Source organism: Coenobita brevimanus, chromosome 93 (genome assembly GCF_032717465.1).
Source record: "Coenobita brevimanus isolate Jiangsu-jjx chromosome 93, ASM3271746v2, whole genome shotgun sequence".
NCBI classification, from domain to species: domain Eukaryota; kingdom Metazoa; phylum Arthropoda; class Malacostraca; order Decapoda; family Coenobitidae; genus Coenobita; species Coenobita brevimanus.
The window spans coordinates 24,267,354-24,280,261 of record NC_137046.1 but is presented as its reverse complement, the minus strand read 5'-3'; the positions used below and the strand labels follow the sequence as shown (position 1 = coordinate 24,280,261).

Sequence of the window (12,908 nt, the reverse complement as noted above, 5' to 3'; positions counted from 1 at the left end):
GACAAACTTGCATTTAAAAGGCAGTTTTGCTTGATTTTCTGTGTTCTTTGCTTTAGCAATGTCTCTCTTAAGAATCCAGCATTAGTCAGTCAGATTACTGGGGCTCCAGTTGCCTTAGTAACGCTTTTCCATGTTGGAAATGTCCCGACGAAGAAGCTCGCTGTGTTTATCTCCTACTGCAATCAGGTTTTTTGGAAGAAAGTCCAAGTGTGAGTCCCCCAAAAATGATCTTTAATGACTGAACTCTACTGCTTGGTTAGACTTAAGAGGGTCACCCACTATTTCAGGATAGTTTTCGGCTTTGTAATTTCTCAGTTAATTTGTGCAGACACTTTTGAAACTTTATCACGCATCTTTCTCAACTCTGTTCAACTCTCCTTCAAATCTCTCTTCTCATAACAATTCTCAGATCTGAGGGCCTACAAAAATACCTTCTTTAAATATGACATCATTTACGGTATCATTTACTTATTTCCCAAGTATGTGAGTCCATTTATCCATTGCTTATCAAAGATTTTCATAAGTCCAAGCTTGACGTGCAAAGGAGGGAGGTACACTTTCTCAAGGTAAACAAGTGGGCTGTTTACAGCATTTTCCATACCTGGAATAAGTGAGGTATGTTTTGGCTAATCCTTCTGAATAGTATTTTTGCATGTCCCTACTATCCCACCCACATGAAAACAATAAATAAATAAATAGAAGATCAGTACTTTGTGTAACGTAGCTCTAACACTACCAAGGGTGCAAAGACCCCTTCGATCTCCACAGATACTCCACTTATATTTCTGATACTGAACTTTTTCTAAAGGCAACTTCAGGCTGTAGTATGTCTTTCATGTTTGCAGCATGTGCAATAGGTACAGAAGGAAATTTATTAATTTTCTATTATGAATAAGGACGGCTTTCAAGCTGACTAGTGGAGTCAATGAACAAGCACCATTCGTCCACATTGTCTTCATGACCACGAGCCACCATAACTGAATTAACATCTTAACAACACACAAGTCCATCCTCCTGAGAGAAACATCCTTTGAAATCATCGTGGTGGCTACAGAAAAAACAAACTTTGATATCATCCTGCAGTAGATTCCAACCCTTTAATGTTGAACCTAAATGTTCAGCCTGCTTCTTAGATAAATTCGTCACAAAAAAAAAGTCCTGCAGATTTCCTTGTGACAGTAAACGTAGTTCACTAGAAGGACAAGTAGCCTGGAATGTTGGATCAGAATTTTTTTCGTCTTTTTCCTCATGACATGCTCCAGCTTCGTTTCATTCCTCATCACATAAAGTTACATGCTTTGGAAGATTTGGTACTAAAAATTCAGCACTGTCTTCTTGTAGATGGTAGATTAGAGTATTTCACTTTGCACTTTGTTTTTGAAGTCATCAGTTACATACAAGGCAGAAATAAAAGTCTGTTGCGTGATCTTTGGGTTCCAGTCAAATCCGTGGAACTGCAAATGGCTGGTGATTTGAACCGTTTCGTCATCCTGTGAGTAGTCTTGCACACGCCACACAACGAATGTGAGGGGCCTAACTCGTGTCTAGACCACTTTTTTTTTTTTTTTTTTTTTTTTTTTTTTTTTACCCAGTGTCCCCCTTTTTCGACAAGGGCTAAGGCGTTGCCCCTGGGTAGAGGACTTTGGTTTTGGAGCTTGTGGCACTTTATGAACAGATGCCCTTCCTGATGTTTACGGATGACCCTTGGGTGGACTCGAACCTCTGACCCTTTGGTGAGAGTGCTCTGACCCACTGAACCACACCTGCTACAACCACCTGGGTGACAGGAGAGCTCTACCTCTCCCGGAAAGGTAGCTTACCCGGGCGCGGCACTAACCCACAACTCTTCAGTCTCGAGTTAGGTGCTCTAACCCACTGAACCACGGCTGCAACAACCACCTAGGTGACAGGAGGGCGCTACCTCTCCCAGCAAGGCAGCTTACCTGGGCTTGGCGCGAACTCACGACTCTTCGGTCTCGATTTAGGTGCTCTACCGAAATAAAGTTTATAGCATTTTATTACTAATTGTGTACAGTTCCGTTTTTGAAATTTAAAAGTTAGCTCACTACATACATAGCAGAAGGAACTGGAATGATTAAGACACTTCCCCAGCATGACAAGCATATAGATAAACACAACACTGGTGTAAAATTTAAAAAATAATTCTTAAGAAAGGAGCAACTTGCACTAGCTGTAAACACTGTGCCACCTACAAGCAGACTGACTTGGAGCTGCTTTACACAAAGAAGCTGTGTTCATGTCTGAACAGGTCTAAACATGTTTCAACCTGCACAGTCTGCTGCTCTGACCAAATTTATCCTGCCAGCATTATCACATCTTTCTCCTCGAAGGAGTAGATTGTATTAATTTTACAGAAATACTTCTGCTTAATATTAACAAATCAATGTATTATTACTAGTCCCTTGTGGTAGATGAGGGCACTCACCATTCATTCACTCGATGTAGTGCTGCTGTCGGGTGTCTGCCCATTCCTCTCCACCATCCTTCTTTCCTTCCATCCTCTTCTGTCTTTCTTTCCTTCATTCTTTCCTCGTCCTTCTGCCTACGGGTGACTTTACACTTCCTCTTTCATCTTTCCTTCATTCCTTCCTCTTCTTTCTGCCTGTGGGTGACTCTACACTGAGTGGCAAGCCAAATGGTTTCCTGTACACCAGGAAACCATATACTATGCTGGGTGGTAACCATAAAACCAAATTGTGGCGCCTGGTGGTTTAGTTTGTAATTACGGCTCTCCAATCGGATTGAGCCGGTGAAGATTTATATCCAAGGTGTGGTAGGGGTTTGTTGCTCACTTAATGCCATTCAGGGATGAGTGAGGCTGGTCACTCTCATCTCAAATGTCAGGACCAACTTGCCTAGCCCCGGACTCCTACGCACTTCGTGGGGATATATAGGATTGGATGATGATGATGATTACTAGTCCCCGCCCCGGAGGGGCTCAGGGAAGGGTATTGTTTTCACTCGGTTTTTCTGTTTGTTTGTTTATTTGTTTGTCTATCTGTCTGTCTGCCTTCTGTCTGTTAACAACTTTATGCGAAAACTACTGGTGCAATTTTGACTAAAATTACAGGGATGATGAGCTATGACCTTCTGATCACTTCATTAAAATTTGGGCCAGATTGGACCGAGGCCCAGGCTATAGAACATAAAATGTAAAAAAAAAAAAAAATAGTTTTTTTCTCCATAACTTATTTCAGATATGTCATATCGACATGAAACCAAAACTTACAGGGGCATCTTTCAAATCTGGATCCTGTAACATGCCCCATTACATCAAGAGGGTCACCCCCAAGTTAGTGGTATGGGGTTCAGTGTTAGGTGGGTCAGGCCTGAAATTTCAAATGGGCATAAAATCGTCAATTTGCAACCGATTTACTCCAAATCTGATATGTGACATTTTTGGCTAGATATCCTGTTGTGTTTATATATCAGCACTAAAATGACTGCCGGGGACGGGTTTGCTGTGCCTTAACACCGCTTCTTGTTAACTTTGTAGCCCACGATTTTGTTAAACTGTGAACAGATGAACATAGCGTCACGAGAAAACTAAGCCATATAGGCAAAATCTTGTATCTTGTTTGGATTCAGCATACAAAAATATACACAGAACATCCATCAATACCTTTGGAACAAAATTGTTGTTGACCAGCGTAATTATAATAATCCTTTGAGATTCAACAACATGACTTCCACTTTTGTATCATATCTTTGGGCACGTTAATCCTCGACTTATTATCATTCTTTAAGCCAATAAGAATCATCTGACGCATTCATTTATAAAATACTATAGTGCAAAAATTGTAGACCCTAGAACACTTTCGTGGGATTGAGGTGACCCCCCCCCCCAGGAGGTGATAATGCGATCATGGGGAGATAGGGGGCCCAGGGTGCTGGGTCTCCCAGTACCTTCAGGCCACAACAACCGCTCCTGAAAGGAGGTAGTTTGGTGCAGCTCACTGGTATTTTGTATGCTGAAAAGTGTGCCTGAGCTTGGCTAAACCCCACGTTAGTGTTTATAGGTGTTACTTTTGGGGGGGAAATAATTGACAGGAATATAATTATTTTGAGATTAGTACATCTGTACACCAGTACACTCCTATGTACATTTGTACTTATTAGTTCAAGTACAGGGTATATAGTGTAACATAAGATTATAGTCTTCATTTTGCATATGGAAGATTTTTCGTTTTTCAAAGAAAAAATTTAAGAATTCATAAGAATTCTTTTTGTAATCAATGGCTATAGCCTTGGTGATCAATAATAAGTAGTTGTTGTTCATTTACAGGGGTAAATATAGGTAAAAAAAAATCCATTGCACTCTAGTTGTTCTTTGACTCTAAAAAAAGAACAACCTTTTTCGTCCCTCTCCCACACACTTCCTAGTACAGCCCCAAGGCTGTGGGTGGGTTAGCAGAGGCTCCCACTACCAGGGTGTTTGTGTGTCTACAGCCAAGCCCGCAGCTGCAGTCTTCTCCGTATAGCATTGGTCTTCAGCATAGTCATTAGTTAATCTTAGTATTTTTACACTTTTTTTTTATTATCTGTCTTAGTGTTAAGAATCAGTTTCAAGTCATCGGTTTTTACTCAGATTGAAGTACAAAGGACATATTTTCTATGTATGCCAAGGAATTGAATATGTTCTAATTCGGACTTCTTTTTTTTTTTTTTTTTTTCATATTTCGAAAATGGGGTTCAGTGAACCCCACGTTAGTGTTGGTGTAAGTCGGATCGGGGGTTAGTTTTCCAGAGTTAAGAGAGTTAATTATATTACATCTTTACCTCAGATCACGACACTGCAGCATTTTCTGTATCTAAATCTTTACTGCCTGACACAACAAAAACTATGCCTCCCACGTAACTGCACGTTTCATAGAATATACAATAGGAGCTTCTCCTCACTCAAGTTTTTCAAAACCTACCCACAGTCCACTGCTGTCATCAGCATAAATCATGAGCATGAAGTGTCATGATGGAAATATTGGTTATTTCGCCTTGATAGGAAATACGAGTAGATTTAAAGATTCAGAATGCTGGAAAGGTCATAGATATATCACAGGAAATGTTATCCATTTGGAAAACCTACTTTATATTTTTGTTTTATTGATAATTCATTTGTATGATTCATAAAGAACATACAGTGGATGAAATGCTATAACGACTGAACTTGAATAGTACAATGTAAGCAGTATATTATCAACTATTATCTTCATAAATGAAAACTGCAAAAATGCGTAACCTATTAAGATAATAATATATTGATATAATAATAAGCTGTGAATGCTAATTTATTTTCCATTTGCTTGAAGATGGATGAAGGAAGAAGATGGATCTATCTATCTATCTATTGCCAGAGCCCTTAATCCTATAAGGGGTGGCCACAAGCAAATCACCTCCATGCCACCCAGTCTCCCGCCGTTTCACTGCCCTGCTCCCAGGTCACACTCCCCTCTCATATACCTCTCCACTCCATCTCTCCATATCATCCTTGGCCTCGCCCTCCACCTCACTCACATAGACTTTCTCTGTTAGTCTCTCGATCTCCATCCTTTCCACATGAGTAAACCATCTCTGTATTTCTCCAAACGCTTTCTATCACATCTACATCCACACCACAATGTTCTTTCACTTCCTCATTTGTCAGTCTGTCTCTCCATGTAACTCCACATGCTCCTCTCAAATAACTGATTTCCACTGCTCTCACTCTTGATTTGTATCCTTCCAAAAACGTCCAAGCTTCACTTCCATACGTTAGAGTTGGTATCACAGTAGTCATGCAACAACTTTTTTACTTCCATGCTCATTTCCCTGTTTCTTATAGCTTCTTTCAAAGAACCAGCAGCCTTTCTTCGTTGTTCTACCCTTTCAAGCACTTCACCTTCTACAGTAAACTTCGATCCTTAATCATCACACACTTAAGTATTTAAACGCACTCACATTCTCCATTTCTCCATCATCCAAGCTCACTACACATCCTGTGACTTCATTTCTCTTTGAGAGAAACTTTACTCTTCCCTACGTTCACTTTCAGATTCCATTTGTTACACACTCTTCCAAACTCATTCACCAAGCCTTGCTGTTCCCATTTGTCTTCACTTAACAATACGGTGGCTCAATCGGTAGATGACCCGCCGTTTTAACGGACCCAGGTTCAAATCCCAGCTGGAGCAGGGAACAGTTTAAGGATTTGAATATCAATAAATCAGGCTTTACTGATCTACCAGAAGACCCGCCAACATTTCGTAAAAATATCCCCGCTAATACCAATACACCAGTCCTGTATGAGACAGCCCTAGCATGTATTCAATATAGACGGTGGGTGTTAACGCCGAAGTGGTGACATGTAGAGGTGTATGGTATGTAAGGGGATTGCTGGACTTTGGGCCTTGATAGCAGACTGTGAAGCTTATGCCCAGAGTCGGACACATTAAAAAAAAAATCTGCAAACAATAGTACAGGGAGTTTCCAACCGTTGCCCTCTCTCATTAACGCCACTCCAACATCCAATGCCCTACCTTATGTGTCATTTATAACCCCATCCATATACAGACTGAACAACCACGGAGACATGACATCCCTGTTTAAATCCAACATTCAAATAGAAAAAAAATTCTCTCAATTCACTCTCCATACGCACTGCAGCTTTAGTCCCCTCATACATACTCCTCACGTATTCAACAACTTCCATTTACTCCATGTATTCTTAATTCTTTCCACTTTCCGTGTCTATCCACCCTGTCACATGCTTTCTCCAAATCCATGAAGGCCACAAACAACTTTTTTACCTTCTCCAGAAACTTTTCCACTAAAGACCTGAGAATGAATATCTGATCTAAGCAACCTCTTCCCTTCCTAAAAGCTCCCTGTGCTTCACCACCTAATGCTTCTGTTATTTCCCTAACTCTGTCAATAAGTATCCTGCCATATGCTTTTCCTATTACACTAACAAAAAACAATAATGCCCCTATAATTACCACACACTTCTTTTTCATTTTTCCATTGTACAGGGGAATATTTATACCCAACTTCCAATCCTGTGGAACTCTACCTTCCTCCCAAGCCAATCTGTACATCTTCCATATCCAATCTGCTACTATCTGCCACTCATTCTTCAGCATTTCACCACAAACTCCACAAATTCCTGGGTCTTTCCCCATTTTGTCTTTATTCATTGCTTCCACTACTTCCATCCTACGGATTTCTTTCTCCCTTCTCAGCTCCCTCGTCCTTCCAGTGATTCCCTAGCCACTTATCCTCGCATCACTTTCGTTCTCTATGTTTAACAGTTCATGAAAGTGTTCTCTCCATCTGCCCACTTTTTCTCCCTTCTCCACTACCAATCTATCATTTTTATCTTTCACTCCCCGACTAACTTCTTTATCATCCTGTCTCTCTTTACCTCTTTCCAGAACATTTTCTTACATCCGTCCACTTTACTATCAAATACCTTCTTCAAGCACTCTCTTTGTACTCTCTCATACAAATCTTTTCACCTCTCTCTTCCTCTCTACATATAACTCTCTCTTCCATCAGTCACTTTTCCACACACCTCTGGTTCCCATCCACTCACTGTACGCTTTCTTCTTTTGCACCACAGCTTGTCTCACCTCCTCATTCCACCATGCTGTTCCTTCCACCCCCTTTTTTCTTCTCTTCACCACAAACACCACCTCACATGCTACACAGATTTCTTCTGTGAATATCTTGCACACACCTTCCACGTCCCCCATCCGCTCCAAATCATGTTTACCCAATCGCTCCTTCATTTCTCTCTTATATTCTGCCTTTTTCTCATCGTCTTGCAGCCTTTCTTCCTTCCTTGTATAGGCTTCTTCTTCCTGTCCTTCCTTCTTTCTATTCCTCCATTGCACTTGAACCTTGCCTTTCACCACCACCATATTGTGGTCAGAAAGTCCATTTCCCCAACCTCTCTATGCTCTTACATCGATTGCACACCATCTCATTCTGTCATCCACACACACACATAATCAGTCATTGCCTTCCTTTCGTTCAGTTCACCAAACACCCTTCTCATCACTCCCCACATGCATCTGCGGATCATTTTGTGTCAATAGAAGGTATTGGCTATCACCAACCCCCTCCCAGCACAAATGTCCATTAGAGTACTGCCATTCTTATCCACTTCTGCAGGCACATCCTATTCACCAACTAATCCATCCACCTTTCACATTCCCTACTTTTCCATTCATATCTCCAATCAAATACACTCTCCCATTCGTTTCAAACTTTTCCATGCACGCTTCCACATTTGCCCTGAATTATTCTTTCACTTTGCTTGTACGATCTTGCATTGCTGCATACGCACACACAGTCGTCCATATTTGGCGTCCTACTTTCAGTCTTTCCCACACAATCCTTGAACCAACTGAGCAGTATTCTCTTGTATTCTCCTTCCATCTTTTGCGCGCAACAATACTTACTCCTTCTTTTGCTCTGTCATTCTTACCTACTTCCATGCATATCCACCTTCCATACTGCCACTCTCTCACACTCTCACCTCGCCATTTAGTCTCAGTTATTTCACACGTCCCGCTTTTGCATCCTCAAATATCTGGACAATCTCACTCTCATTCACTTCATCATTCGCACTCTTTACATTTCATGTCGCAGTCCGTACCAACTCCTTTGTTCAGTCCTTAGTCGTCACCTGTTGTGCAGTCCTGGTCCGAGGCTTCTTGTTTGTATTTTTATTTAGTTGTTTTCCCGGGAAGGAGCACTAACCCTCCGCCAACCCACTTGTTGTCATGTAGGGAACATATGTTGGTTGGTTTTAAGGCTACCACTCAGAGTTGTAAATGATTTTCTATTTACAGGAAATCATTTGGCTTGCCACTCAGTGTGGAGCTGCCCTAAAATATGATATCGCCACACAAAGTGGGCCACCAATATCATATCTGGCCTATGGCCCTAACAGTCTGCGGCTGGCGAAGTGCAAGAATGCTAACTTGAAGTTAATGAAGAGAGAAATATTATGCTAAGCGATTAAAAAAAAAAAAAAAAAAAAACTTTTAGGCCTGCTTATCGAAATCTCTGTGGATGAATTTTGAAACAGGTTATTAGCTCTTCACAACCAGCTTTTAAATATCACCATGCATCATTAAATGGACAGAGCATGACACTATCATAGCAAGGATATAGGACTTGCGGACATACAAACAACGCAAGAATCTTTAGGTACATAACTGATGCCTCGTAGCCAATCACTTGCTGATATATTCAATTTTATGCTCTCAGATCCGATATGTTCATCCCGGAAGATGCTCCTGCAGACAGCCCCTTTCTGTCTATGTCCCCGGCGTTCCGTAAACTCTGTCCTGACGCCGACCCCAAGGACGGCCTCTACCTACAGTTGTCAGAGGCGCTGCCTGATCCTCGCACCATCAAGACACACCTGCCCTTCTCACTCTTGCACCCGTCGCTTCTCGACACAGTTAAGGTACGAGCAGTTCCTCTCATATATATATATATATATATATACAGAGAGAGACAGACAGACAGACAGACAGACAGATAGATAGATAGATAGATCAGATCTGGTCAGATCAGATCACAGCCTGTAACAGTTCACTGCAGGATAATGGCCTCTCCCAAATGTTTGGGAAGAAAATAAACATTACCCAACCAGGTTGTTTCATCTCTCAGGATGGGACAGTGCTATTAATCTGACTACAGCTACACTGCAGCACTCAAGCCTGTTTCACCACTATATTGCAGCATTCCACAAACAAACTTAAATGGGTCTAAAGAGAGTTGGGGGTCGAGGTGGCCCCTTCATACTTCCCTACGCACTCCTCTCCCCGACCCTTCCTCGGGTTCGGGCTCCTGTTCAAGAGGTCTCGGGAGAGGTGGACGATGAGATGGCCTCTGCCACCCTCCTGTGCACCCCCCTTGTCCCCTACCCCTGAAGGAGGAAGTGAGGGAGGAAAACAATCAATACACTCATACTAGCAGGTTTATAACTCAAGAGGTGGGAATGCATTAAGTCTAGCTGTTGCTGATAGGCACCTCCTGCTTGGCTGCACCTATCCAGTCTGGCCCACCTAGGTCGAAGCAGTACTCAACCCTGGTCACAACTGCAAGGTGGTATTCGTTCACACACACACACACACACACACACACACACACACACACACACACACACACACACACACACACACACACACACACACACACACACACACACATATATATATATATATATATATATATATATATATATATATATATACTTTAGAGATTGATAGATAGGTAGATAGATACATGAATGTGTGTGTGTGTGTGCGTGTGTGTGTGTGTGTGTGTGTGTGTGTGTGTGTGTGTGTGTGTGTGTGTGTGTGTGTGAGAGAGAGAGAGAGAGAGAGAGAGAGAGAGGCCTTTGGCTTCTCTAAGGCTTCACCAAGGACAGCCCTTCACCCACTCCTTGGCTTCGCCCTTGATCATTACTACTAAGGGCGCTGAAATATCCTACCTTTTGCTTACATTTTCTGTTTTTTTCATCGCAGCTCGAGGCAAAATGTAATATTTTCCACATACGTTTTAAAGCCCATTCCAAAGGATACTAAACAACATTTACTTATTGAGTTTGTTAATAACTCTTACCGTTTTTGTGTACTGCTCCGCACAAAATTCGCACTGCAAACAAACAGATAAGAGGACAGATATACATATGCAGGCTTAGGATTACAGAATTAGGTGTAAGTACCGGTATGTACTTACGTAATTTTTGTCCCGCACCTCTGTGTGATATTCACGGGTATTATGGCACGGCTAAGATTCACCCCAAATGATCCTTAACCAGTTTTACTTTTAGAGCTGTTGATACCCCTTACCGTCTGTGCCCGACGCTCCTCACAACAGTGATCCTGGCACGACGCTGGAGCGCAGTCGATTCTTTTTTTCTTTTTTTTTTCTCTCTTTTTTTTTTTTTACTTGTGGCACATAAAATGTCTTGTACTGTTTTTTTTTTTTTCTGCGTGATTCTCTGCATAACGTTCGCACTGCAGACCGACAGATAGAAACGACCTTGGTATTGTAGAATTAGATGAAAATATGCATGTATGTTTTCCTCTTCCCTCTGCGACATATTTATGGCTATTCTGACATAACACAAGTACATAGCCGACTTTCCGGCAAATTCTGTGCCCAGTAGCTCACTCCAAAGGATCTTAAAATGTTTGCTTTGGGGAATTGTTTACAAATCTTGCCGTTTGTGCAGGTGCTTCAGCCAACGGTTATTTTGACACGACACAGGCACGCGGTCAACTTTTCCTTGATTTTAGGAGGCCTACAGCACACGCGAAAACTTCCTAAAAAACTTTTGCTGCTGGATGTTTCTCTCTCTCTCTCTCTCTCTCTCTCTCTCTCTCTCTCTCTCTCTCTCTCTCTCTCTCTCTCTCTCTCTCTCTCTCTCTTTAACCATTTATCTATGATGACCCGCTAAATTTGTCCTACAGACAGACAAACAGACAGACAGACTGGAACGAAGAGTTATAGAAATACTACAAACCATTGGTATCCCCTCGATTTGTCCAAATAAAGTCCTTCAGCCTTTTTTTGCCTTTGCTACTAATCTGTAATAATAACAGCGTGTAAATCTCATATCTCCTCATAAAGGTCTGACTTGAAATTTTTGTCAGAGCAAGTGGGCAAACTGGAATAGTATTTACTTTTTCCATTACAACAATTTCCAAATTGTTTGCAACAGCTTGTATTTTTGCCTTTTTTTTTTTTTTCACTCATCGTTTTTGCTCGATATTCTGGAACGGCACAGGAACTCGGTCGATTTTTTTTTAAGTACTGCCTAAGTACTTAAATGCACACATATTGTCCATTTCCTCACTATCCAGCCGCACTGTGCATTCTCTCTCGAAGACCACAACTTTACACTTCCCTACATTCATCTTTAGATTTCGTTTCATACATACCCTCCCAAATTCATTCACCAAGTTATGCAGTTCCCCTTCATCTTCACTTAACAATATCGTATTACCTGCAAGCATCAAAACGGGAAGTTTCCAAACGCTGTCCTCTCTCATTACTGCCGCTCCAACATCCACTACCCTATCTCGTATCTCTGTTATAACTATGTCCATATATAGATTGAACAACTTGGAAACATGACTTACAATCCAACATTCAGACAGAAAAACTCACTCAGTTCACCATCCACAAGCACTGCAGCCTTAGCACCCTCATACATACTCTTCACGGCATTCAACAGTTTCCCATTTACTCAGTATATTTTTACTATTTTCCACATTCTTTATATATTCTGTCCAATGCTTTCCTCAAAACCAAGAAGGCAGCATACAACTTTTTTCTCTTCTCTAGACTCTTTTCCACTAAACGCCTTAGGATGAATATCTGACCTTCACAACCTCTTCCCTTCCTGAAACCTCCCTGTTATTCTGTAACTAATTCCTCTTTTATTTCCCTGACTTTGTTAGTAAGTATCATACCGTATACTTTTCGTATTACACGAAGAAGACAAATGTCCCTGTGCTTTCCATACACTTCTTTTTCCCCTTTTCCTTTGTACAGGTGAATAATTATATCTGACTTCCAATCCTCCAGGACTCTACCTTCCTCCCAGGCCAATCTCTAGTATCACTCCCCCGCCCTTCAGCATTTCTCCACACACAACATCAGTTCCTGGGGCTTTCCCCATTTTGACTCATTTCATTGCTTTCACTACTTGCATCCTACTGACTTCTTCCCACCTTCGCAGCTCCCTCCTGCTCTCAGCCATTCCCCAGGTACTTGATACTAGCGTTACTTTCATTCCCTGTGTTTAACAATTTCTTAAATTGTTTTCTCCATCTGTTCACTCTTTCTTTTTCCACCAGTAATCTGCCCTTTTTATCTTTACT

At 41.5% G+C, this 12,908-nt stretch overlaps 1 protein-coding gene across 1 annotated transcript in view; it reads left to right on the top strand.

The window, feature by feature from the left end:
• The window catches only part of LOC145412383 (sulfotransferase 1C4-like), a 168,281-nt gene that overhangs the window by 131,577 nt on the left and 23,796 nt on the right, over positions 1-12,908 (top strand). The window contains exon 5 of the mRNA XM_080282272.1: positions 9,274-9,475. Within this exon, the coding sequence (XP_080138398.1) occupies positions 9,274-9,475 (202 nt within the window). The remainder of the gene's footprint in view (positions 1-9,273; positions 9,476-12,908) is intronic.